The following is a 26747-nucleotide window of genomic DNA, read 5'->3' as shown; positions in this document are numbered from 1 at the left end:
TCTGGTTAAAGGTCCAGAACATTACAGGTCATCCTCCGTTTGTACCTCCACATATTTGGGCAGTGTTCACTTCAGGAAGTGAGAGGTGGTACAGCAAAGCAATACTCCCGTCCTGCATGCTCTCACGAGGATAACCACACCCCTTGCCCCAGGTCATTGTGTTGCAGGTGAAACATTCCTTGGAAGTCACTCCTGGTTCCCAGGTACTCAAACCGGTTATGAGAGTTTCTTGTGTCTCTCTTGATCATTTGATCTGTAACAACAACCCAGTCTCTGTTTACTGTGTCCATCCTTATTCATGAGCAAGAAATCAGAGGGAAAGTGAAACATATTTTGGGCATTTCCAAGACTGTGTCACTGTTGCAGAGGAGAATATCTCACCCCAAAATAACCAGTCAGGCTCAGGCTCTGTTCACCTTGAGACAGTAGACTCCACTGACAGTTGCCAGATGTTGCACAACAAATCCTACTCCGTAATTTAACCCCAATATTTTCCCACAATCCACTGCATATGAATTAGCACACAATTGATTGTCCATGACCTGTCATGAACACTTCAGAGGTTTGGAAGTTGTCATAGTATTTCCATGCCTCATTATTCAATGTCTATCTTGCTTTGAGTTTTTAGAAGAGGCTTTTGTTCGAGCTTTATTTTAGCTTCCCACCTCTCCTGCACAATCTTTTGTTTACTTGAAATTAATGCATCTCTATATGTATATGTATATAATGTTAATGTATATGTGTGTAGGTCATGTGTTTTATAGTATTGTATTTTTTTACTTTCCAAACTAATTGATAGAAAAAAAGTAAGGGTTCATGGTGTCACTTGGTCCTTGGGTCTCAGTTGATGTTGACTAAATCTTTACTTTGGGACAGCTTTGTCCCTCTGTGTTTGGTCCCAGAGGGAGCCAATGTGAAAGCTCTGGGCTCATACTCACATTCATAGTTGGTCTTATCTTGCATTTTTCTGCACGAAACGTTACATTATTAGCAGCCGCTATTCTCTACGTGTCACAGCTGGACTGTTTATATAGTTTACTAATAGTGTAACACTGCATACACTACCCTGTTGCTGCAAGCCTACGTTTTACCACCATGAAGAAAGAGAAGTCCTTTCAAGCTCAATATTGATGTCAAGTGCAATCTGCCTTTCTGAATACCTTCACCGGAGTGGCTTGAACTTTGCTCACCACGTTCTCCCGTCATCAGGGTCGGCAGGCCGATGGGAAGTACACTTAAAAACACACACACACACATGCTTAGAAGTCCCCTGTGTGCACTAGTTAGGCCAGCAGAGAGGAGCGACAGGTGGGAGCATTGGTGGCGTCGTTAGAAGTCAAGGAAGCAGAACATCCGGGATGGCTGGAAAGAGACGAGGCCGAGGCAGCAACGTCCAGCAACAGCAGGCCCCACAGAGGCAAAGAGGAGGCCCTCACAGGGTAAGTCCTGTTCTGTCAATATTTAATGTGTCCTCCGTGTCTATTTACACTTCAAATAATAATTAAATGACAACTTAAGAGTCCTGTAAAGGAGATTCTGGATGTATTAAATGGACATTACTTGGTGAAGACACATGAAATTAGAACATAGGTACAAGTGCGTGTATCAGTCAGATTTGTATTGTGTTTTTGTGTGACAGGCTTTGAATATTACAGTAGTAAACTTTTCCTCTGTTTTTATTTGACTTGTGCCTGTGAGTGGAGAGTTAACTGATTAGCTGGGTGGGAGGATGTTGCCATGACTCATGTTTATGTCGTCAATATAGTGCAGCAATACATGATTATTATATTAAGTAAGCACTTGTTTGGTATGATTTAAAAATATAAAGAAAGGTAGATTAAGTCATTCTTTAACTTAAAGTACTATATTATGATTTCATATAATCAGTTTTCATTGCTTTCAATTTATCAACAATTGTGACTCATAGAATTTAAGTGCATAATGTGCACATTAATATCTAACATTTTTGTTTTTGGAAACCTGCACTTCTTACTTAAAGGAGTGAAATGGGAAATGAGGGCTAAATATTGGGACTAAGGGACAAATATATACAAATTATGGAGAGCTAAAATTATTATCATAATAATTTCAAAGTTAACTTTAATAAGCAGGTAAAATAAGCATTTGAGCAGAATCAGAGTTCAAAGTACCTTAAAACACAGCAGATAAAGACAGCTGAGTATACTGAATGTGTCTACAACACAAAGTCCATTGTTACTTCAGAGTGGTGATTCACATCTGTCTGAAAGATATCATCAAAGCTTATCTGTCATTGATGATATCTTTTTTTTAAAACAGATCTAGGGGTGGAAAACCTGCAAAAACCTGTCGGTGTTCCTCCCACACCGACAAATAAATAGCAAACTGGAAACTTTACAAATACTCTGAGAAGTGAATGCAAATATGAATATATGTACATAATGGCAGTTTGTCTAGATTGTACATTTTCTGTCACTTAATTCACAATGAGATAAGTAGAACAGGATAAGTTGTGTAGAAGATGGATGAATTGGAAAAATACAGCATTTGATCAAACCTCTCTCTCTCTCTCTCTCTCTCTCTCTCTCTCTGTATTCAGGCTCTGAGGGAGCCAGCTGTTTTTGCCAAGACTACAGGTTGTGAATCAGAGATCCCCCATGAAAAGTTGACCATTGCCCAAGCACGAAGAGGCACACCAGGTAACACTTCTCAATACTTTTTGCTTTCATTGCCAATTAATGTCAGCAATGAATAAGGGAAGACTAGCTTCAGCATGTTGTTATCAGCTGATATCAGCTGTAAAAAATGATTTAAGCCTCAGTATAATGTTGTTTTGCTGCCAGTTATTTGACTGATTAGGGTTGGTTTCATTATGATCTTTGTCTCCAGGAATGTGTGACACGCCATTCGACTAAAGAGCCACAGATTAAAATCAGTAAACACATCAGCAAACCTCTAAAAATGATGGTACAAAGAAAATGAGGTTGCATAATCTCATGTTATTTAAAGACGTGTTTTCATATTTCTTATCTTGTAGCTCATCGTCCGGTGAGAGTCTATGCTGATGGTATCTTTGATCTTTTCCATTCGGGGCATGCTCGAGCCCTGATGCAGGCCAAAAATGTGTTCCCAAACACCTTCCTGATAGTAGGAGGTAAAGTATGGATGCGACACCCTTTGATGCAGGGAAAAGTTAAACAGCGTGTAAATGAAATGGGTCTTTATTAGCTGAATATTAATCTTAATCTTTGAACAAAATGGTCTGTAAATGATCTAAATCTTCCAGTTGAGTGATTCAAGATGAATCCTTACTTCCGGCTTATACTAAGTCTAAGACTCTGTCTGTGTGTCTCTAGTCTGCAGCGACGAACTCACCCACAAGTTTAAGGGCTACACGGTGATGACCGAGGATGAACGCTACGACGCCCTGAGGCACTGCCGTTACGTAGACGAGGTGATGCGGGACGCTCCCTGGTCCCTGTCCACAGAGTTCCTCAAGAAACACAAGGTCACAGGTCACGCAGTCACAGGCAACTCAGCCTCTCACAATGTCATACAGTGACAACAAACACAACAGTATCTGGTGTTCAATCAATCTGAACACATGTTACACTCACAGATTGACTTTGTGGCCCATGATGACATCCCTTACACCTCTGCTGGATCAGAGGATGTTTATAAGCACATCAAGGAAGCAGGTGAAGACATGAATGCTCATTTTATGGTTTTTAGTCATGTTATTTCTCATATCGCTTGACTAAATGACTTATGTTTTAATGTCAGGCATGTTCGTGGCCACTGAGAGGACAGAAGGCATCTCCACATCTGATCTGATCACTCGTATTGTCCGAGACTATGACATCTATGCCAGACGCAACCTGCAAAGAGGCTACACAGCACGAGAACTGAATGTCGGGTTCATTAGTGTCAGTGAAATTATATTTAATTGAATTAAATAGCTGAATATTGACGTTTTTGAAACAAACAGTACAGAACAAACTCACAAATGTACTGATGGGCACTTGCTTTGTCTTTTACTGACAGGAGAAGAAATACCGGATCCAGGAACAGGTGGACAAGATGAAAGAGACGGTCCGTACGGTGGAGGAAAAGTCCAAACACTTTGTCTACAGAGTGGAAGAGAAGAGCCAAGACCTCATCCACAAGTGGGAAGAGAAGTCGCGAGAATTCATTAGCAACTTCCTGGAGCTTTTTGGACCTGATGGGGCCTGGGCATGTTCACTTTTACATTAATCCACATTAACAGTTTGTTTTTTAGGGGGACGTTTCTTTTATTTTGATAGATGATGAAGTGATATATTTTGCTTACACATTTTCCTTTAAGGCAACAAAGGTGGTATTTCTGATGGTGTCTCCATCTCCATTGCAAATCTGTAAATTCACTTTAAAATCATAGAAAAGGGGATAATCTATGGATAAAAGGCACTCCGTGTAATGTGGGGAATAACTGAAGTTTGATTAAAAGTGAGTACAAAAACACACATTAAAACTTTCTTCTGTCACTGTCCTTGTTTAGCATGCGATTCAGGAGCGCAGTGGCCGTATGATCCAGGCCCTGTCACCGTACTCTTCACCCCGAGGATCCCCCAGCAGCAGTCCCACCAGAAGACGCTCGGTTTCTCCTGGCTCCTCACCTGCCACTGCATCCCCTTCCTCTATCTCCCTTCCTTCCTCCCCCAGACGCTCACGCAAGGCCACACGCAAGGCCACACGCTCCTCTCTTAAAGCTGCCTCTGCATACAATGTACAATGAGCTCATCATGATTCGTTTAACTTTGTTGGTCATTAATCTGGTGGATATTCTGTCTATGGAAGCTGTTAATTGAAACGAACAAATAAAAAGGAAATACTTCATACGGGTTTATTGTGCAATATATCACAATGTACATCATGTTTCTTCACTGAAAGAAAAAGGAAAAAAATATCAAATCATCATTCGTCATTTGTTACTCTTTGATATGTCTATAGCTTAATAGATAACATATACTCGTCTTTTTTGGAGTCTGATTGAGTAAGTTATATTAATTGAGTGATAATCAACCCACATGTCCCTGTCATTTAATGTCTTACATGGTTACACGCTTCCTGTAAGTTTGGAAGGTGGCTGAAGATAATTTAAACAATCAAAATGCTTCTTCATTGGGTCTTTATAATCCTTTTTTTTTTTTTTTACAATATCAATGTATTAAATAACAATGTGAAAACAATGTGAAAGGGGTCGCTCATGAACCAACGGAGAAATATGACATGAATCAGAAGCACCCCTCGACTTTACAAAGATTTATAGCTCATTATTTAGCTGTCTGTAAAAAATAAAAGTTGCTCCATAACTGCTGGATGTATAAATAAGTAACTGTTTGGTCACAAGTTTACCATATCAACATAAAAGGGAATGATATGGCGATGCTGTATTCACAATCCGAGTGGTCATATGATACCATATGAATTATAATGTGTACAGGTAATTGTGTGCTAACACGTTTCCCATTACTCCGGTGGTAATATAACACATGTTGAGTTTTCAGCTTGTTGTGGATTTCTTCTCCCCCCAAGTGGCCAAAATATTCAATTAGTGAAGCTTTAAATGTATATACTTTAAGTCACTGAATTTAAGTAGTAGCCTACATTTTCTATTGACCATGAATTGAGTTGTTTAATCTCTTCAGTATGTTCTTAATTCTAACATAAAAGTCTATTAAATAGGCTATTTTAGTTTACACAGTTTATTTACACAGCCAAACAAAGATAGTTAAATACAAGATGGTTGACTTGTGTGTTACCATTGGTTGGTACGTTTAAAAGTACTTATAACAGAGGGACACTTTGGTCTGTCCTTGTCTCTCATAGTCCCTGTAGTCACGTCAGAGCAGACTGGTGAGTACAACATATCACTCCAGCGTTACCATTATATTCAAATTACATACGCGGGGCTCGAGAAATACAAACACATCTGCGCATGGTCCGCAGCGCCTTAAATTAAGTCTCTCGCGCTTGTAGCGTCTTTGGCTCGAGCGTATAAAAACCCCATGGCCGTGACGTCACCGCCAGCTAAAGTCCCTCCACACGGATTAAAGATGGCGCCCTATCACGTACTGAGGTGCTGTCAACGGGCTCTGAACTGGGTACCTGTGCTGTTTATAAACCTCGTTGTCGGTTGGTCTTATTACGCGTATGTTGTGGAGCTCTGTGTCTGTAAGTACAATCACTTAAAAAAAAAAAAAATTATTTAGCGATCGCGGGGCGGATATCTGCTTGTGTTGACAGTTCCAGGGTTGCCAACTTTGATAAGCTACGTTAGTTAAAGTGAGATTTAAAGTCACCCTCAGGCTGCAGGCTGCAGAGTGCAAACATGCGCTTAAACCTCAGGACAATATTACGGTACATTAACCGTTGACATGCTATTCTTCGTGACGGCATAACGGTAATGTAATCGCGCAACTTTTTCCATTCCACTCCAGGAAAGAGTAGTTTGTGCAGTCATCATGAATGAATAATTAATAACTTCATCATGATAAATGTAATGCACCGGATAACATTCAATATTAAAGTCAATCAACTGGAATTAATACAACTTTCTCAGATGTTTTTGTCCTTCCGTTATAATAGGAGCTGTATTGTAAATTAATGGAAAGGTTAGCTCTCTGATTGAAAATCTAATTTAAACTATGTACATTGTTTTACACGTATGTTTAAATGACAATTTACAGTTGTTGTTGTATCCTGTTTGTTTATACATACCACCTTAATAGCATGTATTTATTTTGAGTTTATGTATATATATATATATATATTGACCACAAATTGACATTTTACAAATGACAATGATGGTGAATTATTATTCTAAATGGTTGTTAGAGCAATAATGGGTAAACCTTGAAAAGCCAGCTGTAAAATCCTGTGCTATAATTTAACCGAATGATGCATCATAGGTTATTCAATGTCTATGGGAGGATAATGGCCTCCCGTTCAACTGTTTAGGAACAAGCTACCAAACCGTCTTCACCTAAACATGTGTAATAAGTAGTACATGCAGCCATGAACATAGAGGCAAATTATTGTTTCAGACGAAGAGATTTGAAATTACATACAACTGTGCATTGTCAACAAGCAGGTGTGAAAGCAGTTTATATGAATATTGATGGTATCCCCCCCCCACCCCACACCACACACACACAGTAGGTTTGTTCCAGCCTGGAACTGATGATACCATTATCTGCATTATCAGCAGTACTGTAGTTATGTCTGTAACTCAGCGACGTCCCTGCTGCTTAAACAAAGCTCTCTGTTATTGGGGGGGTCACTGCTGGTGGTGCCAGGCTGCTGCCACATGGTGTGAGAAAGGGGTGGTGTGTGTGTTGGGGGATGTGTAGTCATGCACTCTTTGGACGTTCATTACTGCTTGCTAATATGTTTTTTGTTTGCTTTTTGTAGATACAATCCCAAATAATCCAGAACGAAGTACGTGATCATCATTCATAGTAAAGACTGTCAGAGATGCCGTCGTAAATGCAACTCTAACCATTTTCCTTCTCTCAACAGTCAGCTATTTGGTCCTCTTTCACATTTTCCTCACCATGTTTATATGGTCCTACTGGAAAACTATATGGTCCAGACCAGCCGGAGCCTCAAAAGCAGTAAGCCAAGAATCCCATGAACACACAACCTATTTTCATGTTTATGATGTGGTAAATATACATGTATAGAAAACCAGTCCATTACAGATTGTTATTCGTTAGGCTGTCTCTGACTCCCAGTCCTTCCTCCTCCTGATAGTTCAGTCTGCCCAGAGCGGAGAAGGAACTGTTCGAGAGAGAGGAGCGAGCCGAGACGCAGCAAGAGATTCTGAAGAAGGTGGCGAGGAATTTACCCGTGTATACGCGCACGGCAGGAGGAGGTGAGGCTTTCACCGCAGCTGCAGAACCGACTGCTGTTTGTTTCCTATTTCAACTCCCATCGGTTGCTTTCTGTCTTGTGTTTTTGGAGCTGCATGTATCTGGAGGGTTAATTTGACTCAGGTGCACCTCGTTATCTCCACAGGCCACACCTGGTTCATCTACCGAACAACAATCATGATCTCACCGACTCCGTTTCCCAGCTACATTTAAAAAGACACAGTACCACTATCAACCTTTATTCAACTTATAGGATTAATGAGATGTAGATGGTGAATTTGTAGTTGAACGATTTTTAAAGGGCCGGACATTTCTAAACAACGGAAAAGTGAATGTAGAAAAATACACTTTTAATGTTTTGTTTAGATGTCGGTAACCTCACATACACCGTGATGCTACTGCCTGTCATACAACAGGAATAGTGTTGCAGCAGAACTTTTAATAATTCTTATTTCATTTTCTCTAAATAGCTGTTCGATACTGCGACCACTGCCAGATTATCAAACCTGACCGCTGCCATCACTGCTCGACCTGTGAGATGTGAGTGTTTTCTAAGTGTAGACGCTGTAGAATTTAAGGCTCAACCTTTTTCTTCTTCTGTTTCCCCCGAAGGAGCCGATGTTTTTAAACTGATTTAGATTTTATGTTCCCAAACATTGAAAAATGATTTCTGTCTGCTGCTAACATTGAAGCTTCTGGTAACAGGAAGTGAAGAGAACTGTGTTTCTGTTGAGACATAAGTCAATAAAATAGTTAAACAAAGTATGTTTTTGCTCTTTTAAAGTACAACATAAACACAGATAAGTTCACATTTCTTCTTAAAATATTGGGCGCTATGTATTTTCTACATTTGTTCGTGCGTTGTAAGTCTTTCTGGGTACTTGGTTCATCAAAATGTCTGTTGACATCTACTAGTTGGTACTAATAGGATCTATGTTTTCCTTTTTCTCTTTCTTCAAGGTGTGTGCTGAAAATGGACCATCACTGCCCCTGGTAGGCTTTTCTCATCTAACCTGTTTTTATTCCATCATGATCATGATGGGGGGTCGCTTGCCGTGGTGTCTGTCAGCAAATGATCAGTTTTCTTTGTGTGTCGTGTTTCTGTCGTGTTTTCATTCAGGGTGAATAACTGTGTTGGATTCTCAAACTACAAGTACTTTGTGCTGTTCTTGGCCTACGCCTCACTCTACTGTGCAGTCATTTGTGCTACAGTCATCAAGTATTTCATCAAATTCTGGACAGTAAGTACAGGAACTTCCTCTATTTTAGTGGCAGGCTCTTGTGCATGGATGCTTGCTGTGGTCGCTGTTTATTAAATGTGGTTGTCGGCTCTTTTGACGCCCATTTTACTTATAAGTTCTACATTCTGTTACAGAGAAGCTGTCTGAAGCTGCATTGTAAGTTATCGACCTGTTTACTGTGTGTGTCGTTGTGGTGCACAAGTGTGTCATGTGATCACTTATCAGGAGATCCTCTTCAGCATACTGCTCTGCATGAGACAATGGCTCTTGTCATGTAGTCCCAACAGTGAAGGAGCGTATTGTGTTAAAGCAAAAGAATACTTGCACTAAGATAAATGTTGCAGTGAGGCAACAAAATAAGAATAAAATGTTTGCTTTTCTACTTTCCTGCAGACTGCTGTTTAGATGAATTTATATGGGAACAGGAAATATTCTTACAGACTGAAAAACTAACACTGTTGTTCTTTTCTCCCCCCTCTGAAGAAACAGCTGCCTGACACGCACGCCAAATTCCACATCTTGTTTCTGTTTTTCGTGGCTGCCCTGTTCTTCATCAGCATCCTGTCACTTTTCAGCTACCATCTGTGGCTTGTGGGAAAGAACAGGACCACTATAGGTAGCTATAAATGAACATGCAATTTATTTAAACTTTTTATTACATCATTTTAAAAGACTATTTTTTTTTTTTTTTTACATCTATTTCAGAAGCTTTTCGGGCTCCTGTCTTCACAAACAGTCAAGACAAGAACGGGTTTTCTCTAGGCTTTAGCCGAAATGCAGCGGAGGTGTTCGGAGACCAAGCGAAGTACTGGATGTTTCCTGTTTTCTCAAGGTGAGTGTATTTGTAACTGATATACCTGCAGTTAAAATGATATACACATAAATAGGCACTGCTACTGTATGTTTACACTGTGCTTAGGTTTGGGTCTGAAGTAGCGGATGTATAAACTTAATTTCTATCATTAGTGTTGAAGTAAGAATTTAATGGTGTAAATACCAAAAAGTACAATTCACCCTGAATCCATCCAGTGCTAACATGTTTACTTATTCTGTTTTTCTCTCTTTTTTTATTAGTCTGGGAGATGGACATTCCTTTGTGACCAGATTGGTACACATAGATCCTGAACAAGCAAACAGTGTCCTCCAGCAAAATGGCAAAAGGCTAGTATAGTTATTTTTTAATTTTAAATTTTTTTTCCAAATATTGAATCCGTTTCCTTTCAGTTCTGTTTCCTGGGTTTTAACCTGTAGTACAACTTTACTTACAGCCCTGCTGATGGGAAGGCCGACCCTTGTGTGCTCGGTAACAATATTGAACACACAGCGGACAACGGCAAAGAAAAGAACGGTTTGTTGTTGATGCCTCTTCTGACGTTTTCATTTGTTGCATTGTGGCCTATATGTTTGCGTTAATACAAGGAACTTTGAAGTGGTTATGAAACAGTCTTAATTCAATACTGATGCCTCTATACGACCTACAATAATAAATAAGAACATCAGCAAGCGTATTGGCTATTTCTATATAGTTACTCTGAATGCTTGTCATGGGGTCAGATTCCTCACAAAATCAAATTAAACGATTTACAAAATTCAGGTTCACCAGAAATTCCTTCAGCTGAGGCAGAGCAGACTCTGACCCTGCTGCAGTACAATGAGAGGTGTTCTTAAGGGAGTCTGGCAGCTGCTGATCTTTAAGACACAAGGCCCGAAATCAACACAAAGTGAAAGTTCCTTGTAGTTACTTCAAATGTTTTGTATTTACTTTCCTGCTCAAAAATCCACTGTTCAACAGTTCCTGAAACCTCTCTTGTGTCCTCACCACTTTCAGACGGAGGCCAGATAGCCTCGGTGACGATGGAGTGCGAGCCGTAGCCGGTATGTGAACATGATGTGAATACTGTAGAGTTTTGCTGGTTTGTCCTCGTGTGTTTTATTTGTACTTTGGCTGTTGCTGCAGGCTGACTACGATGCCTTAAACCGGGAGCATCAGCGCCTCTGCAGGAGCCGTCCTCCACCCTCCTTCTGAGTTTGACAGTGCAGCCTCAAGACGCATGTTTTCTATGTACTTTAAATGGACCGTCCTTCATCCAGCGTGCTTTAAAACAGTGCCACAACAACACTGTTGTCGTGTCAACAGGGACTGTACAGCGGCCTCGACAGCGGACTGCACCAGTCTGAGGTGATTCACAGGTTTCGTCTTTGTTTTGAGCCATAGACATTCAAATGATGTTTTGTTATTATTGCATCTGAAAAACTCTGGGACTGCTTTTTGCATCTTGAGCCATGTCTACATTGTCTGTGTTTGATATTCATGAATTAATCACATTATACATTCCTACTAGAGAAACAGCCTTTTGTCAGTATTAATCCAGCGTTAATAGCTAAAAGAGAGCCACTAAAGCGAGTAAGTATAACGTTATAAAGTATGACGTTTTAACAGTGTGAGTTTTAAACTCCAAGCACAGTGCAATTATGAAGAGCAGCAGTCAGTGGTGGTATAATACAGTTTACATGGTTGAAAATAGTCAAAGGGCTTTCTGTTTACACTTTTAAGATATTTATTTTTTGCATTTCAAATTTTATACTGTTAAATAAAATGTAAGGACCAAATCATATTAAACTTATTTAAAATGGTTTCATCTCATTTCAAACACCAATACTTGAGAGTATTTTTTTGTCAATGAGATTGCTATTTTCATTGCTTTTCAAGCTTTTATAAATGAATTGTCTTTCAATGTATTCATTTTATTGCAATGAGTTATTTTATTTATATTTAATTAGTTGTTTTAATGCGTATTGTGCTGCTCCACAGAATGTTTTCACTTTCATAATGTTTGCGACAGTGTGTATTTTTTAACTTACTGAATCTTGTGTTTTAATGCCAATGAGTAAATTCTTTTTTTTTTTTTCTAGTTTAAATAAAATAAATAAACATTTAAATAAGCTTCATTTAAATGTTGGAAAGTAGGAGCACAAAATGAAACTACAGTAAAACTCAAGGACATTGGATCCTATGTCCGTGAGCCTTGACCAGGATAGATAAGGTAGACTTTATATAGCTGTAATGAAAGAGTAGCGTCATCACACATGCTACTCTCTGTGCTCACGGCACCTGCTTCATTGTGTTACATTCATTGTAGTGGAAATGATGGAATGCACAGTGTGTAGTTTGCCTGAGTGACCAGTAAACAATAATAGTAATGTGTAGATGTGACACATTCTCACAGTAGTTTAATTACTAACTTCACTGACTGAACTTGGCTTAATCCCAAGCAGCTAGAGCTGCTACTGTAGTTAGGCCTGTAAATAACTTATTATTCTTTGAGACAAAATTGTTCATGCAGGGTGACCATTGTTCTGTAACAATAAATGATTAAGAAACTATATGCGAGTCTTCATTTTAACCACTGGTGCGCTGTGATTTCTAACAAACGAGAGGAATTAAAATTCGGTGGACTGTGGAGAACAGTTGATCGTAATCAGTGTGGATTTGTCCAGATGTGTTTTATATGACACATGATTCTGCCGGGTTCCTCAAAATCTTGAAAATAAGTCATCAGATTGGGGTTATATCGGATGTTTTTGTAGTGGGAATCGAAAAAAGGGATGCAAATGTGACGATGGAGCATTTGTGATCAAATACTGATTGTTACAACTTCATTTGTACTCTAAACATAAAAGTCATGCACAATATACAGATGTTTCTGGTTCCGTCTTTATTTTTTAGAGGATGCTGATGTGGGCCACGACTTTGATCCAGACTGAAATAGCTCTACAACTATTAGATGGACTTCCTTGACATTTCGTGCAGACATTCATGATCCCCAGAGGATGACTCTTACCGACTTTTCCTCCAGCGCCACAGCTGGATGATATTTTTGGCTGATGGTAAACTTTCTCGACAACTATTGGATGAATTTCCATACAATTTAGAACAAATATTCATGTTCCCGTTAGGACACAAGTAGACACAAGTATTGCTGACCTGTTCAGACAAGCACTTCATGCTTCTTGACTTTATCTGTCACAGGAACATGATAAGCGAGGAACACGATTGGGCAGCAAGCCAGAAGAAGGTGAATGACCTCAGTGCCATTCACCTCTCACTCGTGCTTTACTTTGGAAAAAGCAAACCCTCTGAACGTGTAATAGCTTCCTTGTAAGAATTATTTTTTCTAATCATCAAACCTTTAATTTTCTGTTATTAATTTATGTTTAGTGTCCCACTTTGACGTCATACTGACATTCTCAATAGGTCACAAACAAAGTGTAAGAAGGGCGGTTTCTGCAACAGTGAATGCCGTTTCATTTGTCTCTCCAACTGACATTTACTGATTATTTCTGTGTAAAAGGTGAATCTTTCAAAAACATCTAATGAAAATTGAAATAAACAGGTTTATTTCAGTCAAACCTGAATAAACAACCCTTATGTCCCAAGGTGTGTTCTGCCTGCATTAGAGTGCCGCTCACAACACATTAGTCTTCAGCAGTAGATTTGAAGAGAGAACTGACAAAATAATAACAAACGAATGTAAAGAATGTAATGTAGTGTATGTTGGACTGATGGCACTGAAACATAATTATAAAATACATACATTTCTCATTGCTTGAGCTTGAAGGAAATTCCTTGATCTTTTTTATATCCTATATTTACTGGGAAGGAAACAACACACCCTGTCAAAGTTCATGTCTCCTGACAGACTCAATGGGTCTCACCCTTACAACTTAAGTCTGTGAATGAATGAGAGACTATAACGAGGTGTTCTCATAAACTCCTACGGTGTCATCCCACCTTCACTCCTTCAAAGTCACCTCTCGGTTAAAGTACACTTGCTGTTCAATCTGCGACTAGAATCCACCGGCAGACACAGCAAGCTAAAGGGAGATCAATCATTTAAGTAGACCAGAGTTCGATCAAAAGGCATTTCTGTTTGAACTTCAGTGTATTTTTTAAGAGGAATATCTGCATGCCATGGAGGAAACTATCAACAGCACCATTGATCCAGCTTGTTTACAAGAGCCTCCGCTGGCCATGGACGTGATAAAGCGTAAGTGACCCATATTACCACATCCTGCTTGCTGATAATGTTTCCTTATCAACGAGAGCTAATGACATTAATAGCTCACTCAGCAGTGTCACGCGTGCAGCTGTGTGTCTTGAATGAACCACGTGATATTGAGTTCTTCTTTTATTTGCCTCTGTTTAAAATATAATATCATATTTAACCCAAGCAAAATCAGTTTTGTGCCGCTTGTGTGTATTTCTTTCGCATAAAGTGTAAAATATATACAGTATATATGTCCTGTACTATGAAATAATGCCCTCTCTCCCCCCTGCTCTCCGTTTCCAATCAGAGCTAGATGCGTTTGGATTGTGCCTGTACGCCATGCTCACCTTCATGTCCTGCGTCTCCCTGCTGCTGTACTTGGAGCAGTGCGCCTATATTTATAAAAAACTGCCCTACCCCAAGAAGACGACCCTCATGTGGATAAGTGGTGCAGCACCAGTAAGCATTCGGGCCAGTTTTGATAAAATAACAATAAACCCGCTCATTCTAATAATCAATCCAATATCAACCACTTTATTTGTGAAATAAGTTTCAAGCTCTCGGCTGCGAGGCCCTTTGAAAAACAAGATGAAATCTAAATTAATGCACGTGATGTATTGCTCTGTTTCAGCTCATTGCCACCATGTCTTGTTTTGGGATGTGGATCCCGAGGGCCGTCATGTTCACTGACATGACGTCTAACTGGTACGTTTTCTCTCAACTACACCTAAAGTAGTACTCAGGGAAAAGTATTTTCACATACAGCAGAGTCTTCCTTTCGCTGATATTTCTAAAAAGCTGAAATATAAATATATATGAACCTGTACCTTTTGATGTTCACTCTTATCTGTACTTGCTTCCTTTTCTGACAGTAAAAGTATTTTTCCAAGTCTGTTATCTAATAGCTGTGACCGGTAGCTACATCTCACTCACCACTACTGTTATCTTCTTTGACATCGACTTCCAGGTTATAACAGGAATCCTTTTTGCCTTTGACACAGCCAGGCATAACATCACGCACTGTGAACGTAAAGCTCCACGAGTGCTTGTTCAGATTTATTACCTGCTCTCTATGAACAGGCCTAAATCTCTTCTCCTTCTCCGTGTAGTTATTTTGCAGTGGTGGTGTATAAGGTCTTGGTTCTGATTATCGAGGAGTTTGGGGGCACCGATGCTTTCCTGAAGCGGTTTTCCGGTAAACCCTTCAAAATCCGCACAGGACCGTGCTGCTGCTGCTGCCTCTGTTTACCCCGCGTGCCCATGTCACGGTATGTATACCTGTTATTCAAATACAGTCTGTGTGTCACTGCTCTGGTTCTAATAACTGAGGCCTCTGTTATTTACTGCATACTTTTATAGTTATTTAATCCTGCTCTTATTTGCATGCATTGTGTACTCTTTCTATGTTGAATGTACATTGTCTTATGATTGTGTACATTTCTCATCATCCAGGCGATTGTTTTTCTACCTGAAGTTGGGTGTTCTTCAGTATGCAATCCTAAAGACAGTGCTCTCTCTCCTCTCCATTGTGTTGTGGACAAACGGCAACTTTGATCTCGCTGATGTAAGTGTTTGGAATGCTTCTCTCCCTGCAATGAAAATGTAATTAACATGACATGCAATTTAAATATCTCTTTGCTTCTTTTTCAGCTAGAGATCACTGGTACAGCCATTTGGATTAACCCATTTATTGGCATTCTCACGATCATCTCCCTTTGGCCTGTTGCCATCATCTTTATGAACACCAACAGCTTTCTACGCGACATCAAAATTGTACCCAAGTATGCCCTCTACCAGGTGAGTCAATACAACCAATATCATATGTTGCAATCTCAAAAGACAATTTAGCTTATCTTCCTTTTTTAACTTTTAGTACACGTTTCTCAATTCTTTTTACAATGGCAAATAAAGGAGTGAGTGAGGGCCTGGTGGAACAATACCTTCTAGTGTGTTCATCCTATTCAATGTAGCAAAAGAGTACACTGAAAGAGCAACAGGATTTTAACACCAATCCCCTTTGTTTTGTGCCATAAAACCCAACTCCTGGTGAAAAATACTGATACTGCATGTACACTGTATAGTATGTACCTGATCAAGTATTGTTTTTCTCCTTAGCTAATACTTGTCCTGAGTCAGCTGCAGACATCAATCATTAACATCCTGGCCCTGGATGGGACCATCGCCTGTGCCCCTCCCTTCTCTTCTCAGGCTCGTGGCTCCAGTAAGAAACACCTCTGAATGTCCGCCAAGTGTGAGGTGAAATAATCCATCTGAAACCCTGATTCTCTCTCTCTCTCTCTCTCTCTCTCTCTCTCTCTCTCTCTCTCTCTCTCTCTCTCTCTCTCTCTCTCTCTCTCTCTCTCTCTCTCTCTGTCCTGCAGTGCTAAGTCAGCAGATGATGATCATGGAGATGTTCATCATCACTCTGGTTAATCGGCCTTTGTACCGTCGAACATATGACGAACTTCCCTCTGAGGCTCATGACAATGATAAGAACGGTGAAGTCGCTCTGCAGACTACTCTCGTGGAGCATGACGTCTAAAAAAGAAGACAGTGATGAAAGAGTGAAAGTCAACACTGCTCTTTAATTATGCATCATATCATCTAAGAGATCATCAAATAGCCATGTTACCTCATTCTGCAAGGGGAGAGAACATCACAACTCTGGTGACTTTCAAACCTTTTCTATTTTTCACACACTACTCACTGACTTTTGTCAATATCTGTATCCTGTAGAAGACACAACTTAAAGGTTCACCTGGAGTCTTTTAGCCTCAGAAATATCCCCCTAACGATTGTCCACAGTGAGGTGTGTGTTTGAATGTTTTGAGCATCAAAAATTTAATTGTATTCACTTTCATTGGACTGACTGCGCAGAGAGTCAATCTCATCAAGTCGCCGCAGGAAAGCAAATATGCATATTTCCCATTATGACAAACGATCCCTTTAAGCTTTAATAATTATTTTGGAACTGGTAGAGACATTTCAGCCTGTAACTAGGATGGAGGAGAGGAACACAGACTTACGATTAAATGCAGAATTCACAGGGTGTAACCGCATGCTGTACAGTTTATATATGCATGTCATGCTTGTGTGCGGAAGAACAACATTTTTTTTGAGTGGATGTTGAAGTTGAATTGACATCTGATGTATTATTTTGTACTAAAGTGGGCAGTAAATACTGACGCATTATTCAGTTGTTATGTCTGTATGTGTGTACTCATTACAGTGTCCAGGCTGCATGTATTAAACTGAGGTTTCAAGCACCAATAAATAAATATATTTCTTGTTCACTGCAGCATGCAGAGGGAAGTATTTGTATTGGTCACTGTAAAAAAAGACTATTACTAAAATTGATTGAGGAAACTTAATCCTTGTTCTTTGTTCTCTACGAATCCAGCCTATTGTGTGTTAACACAGCGTGGAAAACAACCAGATTTGTTCAAAGACTGCTGACCCACTTACTCAGACTTATTTGGGACAGGAAATACATGAGACAGCAGCTTTATTTTCAGACTCAGTGTTCATTTTACAGCCATCTACAGCCAAACTGTACCACGTGTTGTTTCTTTAGCAACCACAAGAGGCCGTGCTTGTTCCACCCCAAACCAGTAACACGACTTAACTCACATGATTCATTTAGATTGATTATTTGTTTTCAGTTCAACAACAACTTCACATAAATATAACAATAAATAAAAACAATAAATATAACAAATTTTACAATTCCTTATTTTAAAAGGAATAAACAAAGTAATTTAACATTTTCTGTGTCAAGCACAGACAAACTTTTCAAGTAATCTGTATTTCTTTGTTTGTTTTGTCACATCAATCATCTGAAAAGGTGAAAAATAAATAATGTTTTAAGCACTGTATCAATAAGAGGATTGCATTTGAAGTTACGTTTTTCAAAAATCTTGTATCACCTTTTACTGAATCTAAACATTGCTCAAATGAAAATTTAAACATAATAATATTGGCAAAACTAGAATATAAGAGAGATCATGTTAACACTGTCATACTTAATATAGCTTTTAGCTGAAAGATTACATTTTCCTGAATCTAATCATGTATTTACAATCATCTAGTCATTCTCAAAGGCTTGTTTGTCTTCAGGACTGCTGTTGACTCCGTTAAGGTTGTCCAAAGTTTACGCCCTCCCACAAGATTGATCACTTCTAATTGATTATATCATCGAAACATTAACAGTTAAGCTTCACGGGATGCATTGCATTTTTATTTTGTTTTTAAATTTTCTCTACTATCTGTTAAAATTATGTTTTTTTAAAAAGTAATATCATTCAGTAGCATAGTGGATAGACTGAGGAGAGAAAAGTAAAGTATTGTACGGAGGCATATCGGTTAATATGCTATTTATCACCCAAACTTGAATGTTATAAAAGGTTTCACTCTACTGCAATAGCTATTTATAAAATTCCGATAATCTAATATTTTATTCATGTTTAACAGACTCGGGTGAAACACTAGATGTGAATAAAAGTAAATCGGTTCCAGTAAATGATTATTAGGCTGCACATAAAAAGGTACATCGCATTAATCTGGATGAGATGTTTATGTGAAGCCAGATCATTCAGAATTCAAAATTTGGACCTATTAGTGGAGTATTTGTCTCTGCTGTTATGTAAACAGAGTCATCAGACGGAGAGGAAGAGAGAGAGAGAGAGAGAGAGAGAGAGAGAGAGGAGGGGAGAGCTGTGTTCAGGGTGTGTTGATGACAGCCTCTGGCTCCGCATTGCTGACGAAAGCTGCTTAGCCCCCTCAGTTGCTATGGCAACCAGGGAGAGCAGCCAGGCAAAAAAAAGAAAGGAGGCAAAGGGGAGGGGCCTTCAAGGGAGAAGTGGAGGAGAAAGGGCTGGATGGGAAAGAGAGACAGAGGGAGGGATACAGACAACCCGTAAAGAAAACGCACCGAGAGCAACAGAGGTAAAGCAAGGCTGCAGACGACGATAGACGTAAGGTCTGGATATAGATGCTCGCTCCACTGGCTGGGGAAAAATAACTGCAGCAAGAAACTGGAGGATACAGAGAAAGGGGCAAACGGAGAGAAGATGGATGTACAAACGGAGAACGCGGACCCCCCGCCTTGTGAAGCCCAGTCGAGGGGAAAAATCAGAAAAGGATTCAAGCTGTTTGGCAAACGCAAGCCAGGTAGCATCTTTTCTCTACGAAGCAAAGGGGATGGAAACAACAAGTCACCTGTTATCAGGAGCAACACCGCAGATGGATTATCACCAGATTCAGAGCAGGAGCAAGACAGGGAAAACGGACAGGAGGTGAGTCATGGAGAGAGGGAGCACCTAGACGAGGAGCCACTCGGTGAAGATGGTGTTCTGGCTGCGGCTCCTGCTCGCGCCTCCATTTCTTCAACCAGCTCAGCCCAGTCCCTCAGCTTCCTGTCGTTACTGAGGGGTGGCCCGAGAGGAACAGGGGACCGCAGAGTCCGCACCGTGTCCCAGCCCTCGGGTCGGCAACGTCGTGGGCTGAAGGGTCTCTTCAGCAGTGTTAAGTTCCGATCAAAAGATAAAGAGGAGGAAGCCCCTCCGAGCCCACTTCTCATGTCCTCACGCGCCAACAGTGTGGAAATCATCAAAGAGGACCTCACCCTTACCCCACAATCCCAGCATCGCTCTCTGGACAGTCCCGAGACTGAGAGCTATGAGCCTGACAAGAGCTTAACAACACAGGACAGTGCAGCCACGTCCCCATCAGGCAATGTGAGTAGAACTAATGAGCATGTGCCACCTTTCCCCACATCTGAACCACCCTTGGTACCCGGTGATAACAGCCTGAGCTGCTTGCTGGCAGACATCTCTTCTCTCCTGACCTTTGACTCAATCACAGGGGGTGGAGACATCATGGCTGATGTGGAGGCAGAGTGGGGGAAAGCCAGCAGTCCCATCAGTGCTGTGGTGACTGATTTCACGGCATCATACACATCGATCTTCTCCAAACCCATAATCTCATCTCCACCGACCTCTGCCTCAATCAGCACTGCCGCTCCGGCAAAACCCTCTCCTGTAGCCGTCCCCACAACAGCCTGGACCCAATCCTTGACACCTCTGACAAGGACAACCACAACCTCTTCTCCCATTGCCAAGCCGTGCTCCATCATCACGACTTTTACCAAATCTTCCACTTTGACCACTCACTCAGTCAAACTGAGCTCGGACTCTACTCAGCTCACAGACTCTGAGCCTTCTGCAAGCATTAAAATTAAATCGACTCCTACGCCCATCGCAACAAAACCCTCAACTACCCCTTTAACATCAACAGGCTTTTCGGCTCCAATAATGTCTCTCCCTTCAGTGACAATTAAATCCACACTGAGCTCCACCTCTACTGCTACCACAGCTCCACCGAAAACCCCAGCCACTGTATTCAAGGCTCCTTCCATTAGTCCAACTCTTACCTGTACGGCTAGCAAACTGGTTTCAGAGGTTGCAGCACCTCCTCAAGTTATTACCTCAGTAAGTAAACCTATCCCTGTAGCTACTCCAACCCCAGCATCAGCTAAACCTCCACCAGTGACCCCTAGACCCCCCACCCCTGTTACTTTTACTCAACCTCCATCTAATAAATTTGAGTCAGCTAGCAGTTTGAACCTGCAAACTTCCACTTTCTACAAACCTTCCCTAAGTTCAGCTGCAGGAGAATCTAAAACCCCAGTGATAGTATCACCTCCCTCTGATGTTACAAACAAACCCTCCTTTTCCGCACCGGTCCCCCCCTCCAAGGTGATAACGGTTCCCCAATCATCTACGACCTCAGGCTTGGTATCTGCGGCCCTCTCCAAACCTACACTCACCTCAAGCCCAATGGACTTGAATAAGTCCCCTCCCTTCCTTGTAAGTGCTCCCGATAAGTATCCTTCCTCTACCCCGACTGCCACAACTAGAACCCAACCCTGCTCTGCATCTGTCCCGACTCCAGCTTCTATTTCATTAGATAAGATTCCTCCCATGACTAAACACATTCCTGCACCAGTCTCTTTAGATAAGATGACCCCTGCTCCCACACCGACCCCAGCCCTTACCACTCATGCTGTTGTTCCTACAGCATTCCCAACACCTCCTGCTCCAGCTCAGATCCCAGTCTCTCAATCTAAAGCCCCTCCTGCTCCTGCTCAAATCCCAATTTCTGTATCTAAAGATCCACCTGCTCAAATGCAAGTTTCTCAGTCTAAAGTCCCTCCTGTCACAGCTCAGATCCCAATTCATGTATCTAATGATCCGCCTGCTCCTGCTCGATCACAAGTTTCTCAATCTAAAGCCCCTCCTGTCACAGCTCAGATCCCAATTAATGTGTCTAATGATCTGCCTGCTCCTGCTCGAACGCAAGTTTCTCAATCTAAAGCCCCTCCTGCTCCTGTTCAGACCCCGATTTCTGAATCTAAGCCCCCTCCTGTTACCGCTCAGATCCCAGTTTCTGTATCTAAAAACCCTCCTGTCCCTACCCACCTCCCAATTTCTATGTCTACTGACCTTCCTGCCCCTGTTCGTATCCCAGTTTCTGTATCTAAAGACCCTCCTGCTCAGGTCACAGTTTCTCAATCTAAAGCCCCTCCTGCACCAACCCCATCCCCTTGCTCCGTCACTCCTCTTCGTTCTACTCCCACAGCTGGGTTGAGTGAGGCCCCAGCCTCTGCTAAAATGAGAGGAAGTGGACAGGCATCAGTCAATGAGCAACTGATTAGTCCAAGTAGCACAGGGGCCCAGACCATGCTGTCAAAAACAGAAGAACTGCATACTGAGTCACGAACAAGCCTCCAGGGCACCTCCAGAGAAAGAAGGATACCACAAGTAAAGGCATCTGGACTAAGCAAAATACCTGTAGTTGGAGGGGGCAGAGCAGGCAAGCCACCTGTCCGGGACAGTCAACATATCGATGATGAAGCGTGCCGGGACCCACCGACTCCTGTGCTAGAAGAAGAGAGGCCCCGTTTCAACTCACATGATGCAGGGAGCAAAGATAAAATCAGTGATGTTGAGGCTAATGTGCCCACCTCAAAACACAGCCAGGAGGAGAGTCAGCCGCTTCCTCAGCCGAAAGTCCTCACCAGTTTACCGCGTGACTCGAAGATCCCCGTGAAGCACGGCGCACAGTCTCACACTGCCTCCCATATCCCTCAAGCTAAAGAATCCTCTCGCACCAAGATACCCGTGTCCAAGGTTCCTGTCCGCAGGTCTGGGAACAAACCTGCAGCTGCAGGTGGCAGCTCTCAGATAAGAAAATAAATAAATGGACTTGAATCAATCAATGATACAGATTACGGCTTTGCAACTTATTTTTCTCTTAACTTAATGACCACCCTTTTTTCTAGACTGTATTATTCTTGGCTTCACTACACCATAAGCAACAGTAACAGAGTCAAGGAGGCTGACAGCACTCAAGCACAAAACATCTCCACAAGGAGCCGGAGCAACAAGCCTGGCTCTTTGGTGCTGAGGCAACTGGACATACACTCAGGAAAGGTTCGGGGTCCCACACAGCAGCATCGGTGACTAAGGATAAAAGAAAAAAGGTCTTCTGAGAACACAGTCACACACACACACACACACACACACACACACACACACACACACACACACACACACACACACACACACACACACACACACACACACACGGGCGAGTGCCTTTTTACAGGTGCTTTTTCTGACAGACTCTCAAAATCTTTTCTACGGTACTTTTAACTTTTGTTACTCCCCCTTTTTGTAGGAATCGTCAAATCTTTTGGTCTTTCTTTCCAGCAAGTCTCTTTGATAAAAACCAGTCCTTTTACTTTTTTATTTATGTCTGGAGAAGAACAGCAGGAGCTCTCTAAATGAATGCAACAACCAAATTTACATTCCACACCTATCTTTGGATGTATGTAGCAGAAAAACGTGCCATTCATTTTTGCACAAGATGTTGAACTGTGCAGTGCCTGTGTGTCCGCCTGCTCATATGTAACATGATTAGATCTCACTGTGAACTCTGGGAGAGACTGGTTTTGATGGAGGAGTGGAATATGTCCAGCCGTTATGAATGGCTCTGTGGACGCTGTGAGCGAGACAGAGAGGATGCTGAGATGGGATCTCTCGTACACTGGCACGTCCTTATCCCACTTATACTCAGATGAGAACAGTATCTCTGTGTATAGTCTCATCTATGTTGTTCTGTTTCCTATTTAATCAATAAAACAATATGAGTATTCGCAAGATGAGATCTGTTTAAATTGTGAATTATATCCTGCATGTTTTTTTTGAATATTGTGTCAGTTTGCAGACGGATAAGATGTGAGATCATATAAAACATCATCTCTTTAAATAATTGAATGAGGAAGGAGATGGCATCAGGGAAAAGTTAAAGGAAGGAGATAAGACAAATCACTAATGGCTCACTATCGTACCACAGCTTTGCTCAGAGTGTCCTCATAGGAACATCATTTCAACATCATCCACACTCAAAGCTCACTGACCTGAAAAGCGAGCACATGAATGTCAGCAGCGGTCCAATCAGCCGCAAGGGAAAGCGCTTAACATGCATACCTTATTATCAGGAAAAGGGTTAGGGAATGTGTGTCATTGCTATTCTTAGTGTGAAATGCACACGATGGATGCGCTGCATAATGACTGAGTGGGTAATTTGATTTGAACATTTAATATCAGTTTGATATCATTGCAGAAAAGAACAACATGCAAATAGTTACTTCAACAGAAAAAGCTATAGTCAACAAAAGAATCTCTAATTTTGCACAAATGCAGAAAATGTAGAAAAAACATGTTGAAAAGCAGCGCTGAGTAAAACCTCAGGTTACAGACGGGACACTGATCTGAGTCATGCGGTACTGTTATAAGGAGTCTGGTGGTGTTAGGAATAAGGCGTAAGGACAAAGGGTGAATTTCTTACAGAAAAAAAGCAGTGCAGAGGTGCCACAGAAAGACCTCTGTGTACTTCAGGAAGCCAGAGGCTGCAAGCTGAGAAAAGAGGCCCATCAATTGCCGCAGAAAAACACGAGGATTTCACCCCATCAGGTGCCGATACAGACCACAGAGGGTAAAACTATCTCCCTGAGAAAAGAACAGTTTCCCCCTGAGGCGCAAACACAACACAGATTTCCCTCTCGGTAACACCTGCGATTTGGGAGGAAAATGTTTCAAAACGGTCTTAAACGGAAAGTAGATTTATAAAGTTTGGTTATGAGGGCTCACATTGTGACACAGCGTGATACATTAGATCATGCTCTCCATTACAGGAAACCGCTGGTTTGAATCTTGTAGTTTGAAAAGATAAATCCAAAACAAGCATAATCAGTGAATGCTGCCTTTGTCAGCATTCATTCACATGATTTTACAGCAGTGTGTCTTTCAGGCTTATAAGTGATGGTGACAACAGCCTTGAGTGAAGTACAAACAGGGAACACAAATAAACCTTTTGAATGAGCTGTCTCAGAGTACATCTATTTATAGGTTGTTTGTGTGTCTTAAAGTCCAGCCCCCCTTTGCCCCAAATATGTTACAGAAATTACAGCACCCATAGAGCCCCGAGGCCACCCTGGCTTTCTATGGTCTGCATGTTTGTGTCTACTTCTGCCTCTGGAGAGACGATGCGCCGCTTTAGAGCCTAATTTAGCATGCTTCATTCTGTGTTTCCATGCCAACCCCACTAGGTCAACCAATGAGGGGCCGCGAGTGTCGAGAGGAGGAGTTAAAAAACACGAGTGCCTTAATGAGCACACTCACTGTATACATGCTAATAAGACCCGTTATTGCTTTATGCATCATTTTAAATTGAATTATTGAATCATAACACTCAGAATAATGATTCACTGTAATGACTTATTTTACATTGATAATCAATTTGCTTCCAAACTGTTTTTGCATTGACCGGAGCTGAACCAGCCACGCAGAACAAAATCAGCAATGCTGAATTTTCTGTGATGTAGTGAAACCGAAGACACACATACTACACACCTATGAATATGAAGGCTAAAAGAGATGTATTTAAATGTATTGAAAAAAGGATGTACTGTAGATAATATTACATTACTAAAACATCTGAGACATTGTTTTCCAGATATACGGGTAGCTGCTGAATCAGCAAAAGAATGCCACAGTGATACTGGAATTGGCTCTAATCATGGCTAACATATGATAAATCAAATGACGACTCCTTTAAAAGGTGTAAGGATATAATAAGACCTTAGATTACCGTGATGATACATTATATCCGTGTAAAGATAAAGCTATGGTACTCAATACACAAAGTAAAACTTCAGCAAAGCAAGAGCCAATTCATCCCACTCTGTTTCAGAAATCATAAAATCATTATATACTGTAAGTGTTCAACAGGCAAAGTAACCAAATCACTGATATGATTTATAATCAACATTATTTATTCATATTCATATTGAAACATGACAAATGTCAACAATTGAAAAAAACGTTAGCATAGAGTCGATTAAAATTGTCTTGTCATTGTTTGCATACAAAATATTAAATTCATTAAAAATATATGGAAATGCAGTAATTTGTTTGGTTTCAAGACTTGTGTCTCATACAGTTGGCAGTTTGCAGCTGAGATGTTAACATGACGGATACCTCCGTCCACTGAGAAGCATCCAGGATGGGCAACAACTCATCTGCAACCCTGTCGGCTCCGCAGCCTCCTCTGCTCTCTGCAGTCTGTAAACCAACAGCTGGTCACTTGCTGTCAAAGTGATTTTTCATTATCAAACACAGTCAGAGTGTTGTAAAGAGTCAAAGAACATACAGATCGAACATATGGATTTTACAAAACATTCAAACGTGCTGTGAAAGTGATTTCTGTCTTGCTTCCGAAAAGCAGATATTATGCATGTGTTATAAATGCAGATATTTGATATATAAGCATTAAATGGATCATTGATGAGTATGGTCCTACTGCTGAGGGCATTACGTCATTTCAGTGCAATAACTCTGCACTGAGGACCTCTGCTGGTGAAAAAACATAATGAAAAGCTTAGGAGTAACATGCGGGTGATGCAGTACATACACAGCATCCCTGCTGCACAACATGGCCTCATCCCAACAGGCCTGCAGCCTCTACTATAGAGGGAGCTAGCTGCACAGTGCTAGCCTACCGCACAGTGGTAGGCATGAAACACAGTACCATTGTGATTTGGGCAGATCATCTACTTTTATGAGAAGAATATTTTCCAACAACTACTAATAATTCATAACAATAAAACCTGAAAAGTGACTGTAATCATCTCTGCTACATGACGGAAGTTTGCATATGTGAAGCCCGAATTAGGACTCACTGGAATAAAAGTGATGCAAAGAGACGTGTATGTGGTTTGAAGAGATACGGATGGTGGACATTCAGCCCTGCTTTACAAAAGCAGACAATACCAGCTAATGCCTGTAGTCTGGCAGCAGCAATGAAATGCTTGAGATAAAAATGTAAAATAATAAAATGGGCATTCTTGCAAACACAAATACAGATTGGTTGATCTTATCTGGAAGTTGTGACCCACTGATACAGCTTGACGTCCAACGAGAAGTAGAAGATATCGGATATGT

General features: G+C 41.0%; 3 protein-coding genes across 3 annotated transcripts; all 3 read left to right on the top strand.

Moving 5' to 3' along the window:
- Positions 1-1358: 1358 nt before the first annotated feature.
- On the top strand, positions 1359-4753 carry LOC142960305 (choline-phosphate cytidylyltransferase B-like). Its single transcript, XM_076102109.1, has 8 exons — positions 1359-1439; positions 2579-2678; positions 3017-3133; positions 3336-3487; positions 3599-3677; positions 3763-3905; positions 4024-4212; positions 4517-4753. The coding sequence occupies exons 1-8, from the start codon at positions 1359-1361 to the stop codon at positions 4751-4753; spliced, it is 1098 nt and encodes a 365-aa protein (XP_075958224.1).
- Positions 4754-6026: 1273 nt separating this feature from the next.
- On the top strand, positions 6027-12986 carry LOC142960586 (palmitoyltransferase ZDHHC20-B-like). Its single transcript, XM_076102489.1, has 13 exons — positions 6027-6192; positions 7432-7458; positions 7540-7634; positions 7774-7894; positions 8363-8432; positions 8853-8885; positions 9013-9133; positions 9617-9749; positions 9839-9965; positions 10208-10294; positions 10402-10481; positions 10962-11008; positions 11091-12986. Exons 1-12 carry the CDS (start codon positions 6027-6029, stop codon positions 11003-11005), a joined length of 1104 nt encoding a protein of 367 aa, XP_075958604.1. The 3' UTR covers positions 11006-11008; positions 11091-12986.
- Positions 12987-14105: 1119 nt separating this feature from the next.
- Positions 14106-16723, top strand: LOC142960705 (organic solute transporter subunit alpha-like). Its single transcript, XM_076102680.1, has 8 exons — positions 14106-14181; positions 14489-14640; positions 14813-14886; positions 15291-15449; positions 15634-15745; positions 15832-15978; positions 16297-16402; positions 16563-16723. Exons 1-8 carry the CDS (start codon positions 14106-14108, stop codon positions 16721-16723), a joined length of 987 nt encoding a protein of 328 aa, XP_075958795.1.
- Positions 16724-26747: the final 10024 nt, after the last annotated feature.

The sequence above is a fragment of the Anarhichas minor genome, unplaced genomic scaffold (genome assembly GCF_050575085.1).
Source record: "Anarhichas minor isolate MPS153535 unplaced genomic scaffold, ASM5057508v1 ptg000027l, whole genome shotgun sequence".
Taxonomy (NCBI): Eukaryota; Metazoa; Chordata; class Actinopteri; order Perciformes; family Anarhichadidae; genus Anarhichas; species Anarhichas minor.
The sequence above is the reverse complement of the archived record's forward strand: the minus strand, read 5'-3'. Positions and strand labels throughout refer to the sequence as shown.

Excerpts from the sequence above, each read along its gene's own strand:
- LOC142960305 (XM_076102109.1), top strand. The coding sequence starts at position 1,359 with ATGGCTGGAAAGAGACGAGGCCGAGGCAGCAACGTCCAGCAACAGCAG. Across the intron at positions 3,488-3,598 it reads AGTTCCTCAAGAAACACAAG|ATTGACTTTGTGGCCCATGA; the intron begins GTCACAGGTCAC and ends TTACACTCACAG. Across the intron at positions 4,213-4,516 it reads TTGGACCTGATGGGGCCTGG|CATGCGATTCAGGAGCGCAG; the intron begins GCATGTTCACTT and ends GTCCTTGTTTAG.
- LOC142960586 (XM_076102489.1), top strand. The coding sequence starts at position 6,027 with ATGGCCGTGACGTCACCGCCAGCTAAAGTCCCTCCACACGGATTAAAG. Across the intron at positions 8,886-9,012 it reads ATGGACCATCACTGCCCCTG|GGTGAATAACTGTGTTGGAT; the intron begins GTAGGCTTTTCT and ends GTTTTCATTCAG. Across the intron at positions 10,295-10,401 it reads CTCCAGCAAAATGGCAAAAG|CCCTGCTGATGGGAAGGCCG; the intron begins GCTAGTATAGTT and ends CTTTACTTACAG.
- LOC142960705 (XM_076102680.1), top strand. The coding sequence starts at position 14,106 with ATGGAGGAAACTATCAACAGCACCATTGATCCAGCTTGTTTACAAGAG. Across the intron at positions 14,887-15,290 it reads ACTGACATGACGTCTAACTG|TTATTTTGCAGTGGTGGTGT; the intron begins GTACGTTTTCTC and ends TTCTCCGTGTAG. Across the intron at positions 16,403-16,562 it reads TTCTCAGGCTCGTGGCTCCA|TGCTAAGTCAGCAGATGATG; the intron begins GTAAGAAACACC and ends TCTGTCCTGCAG.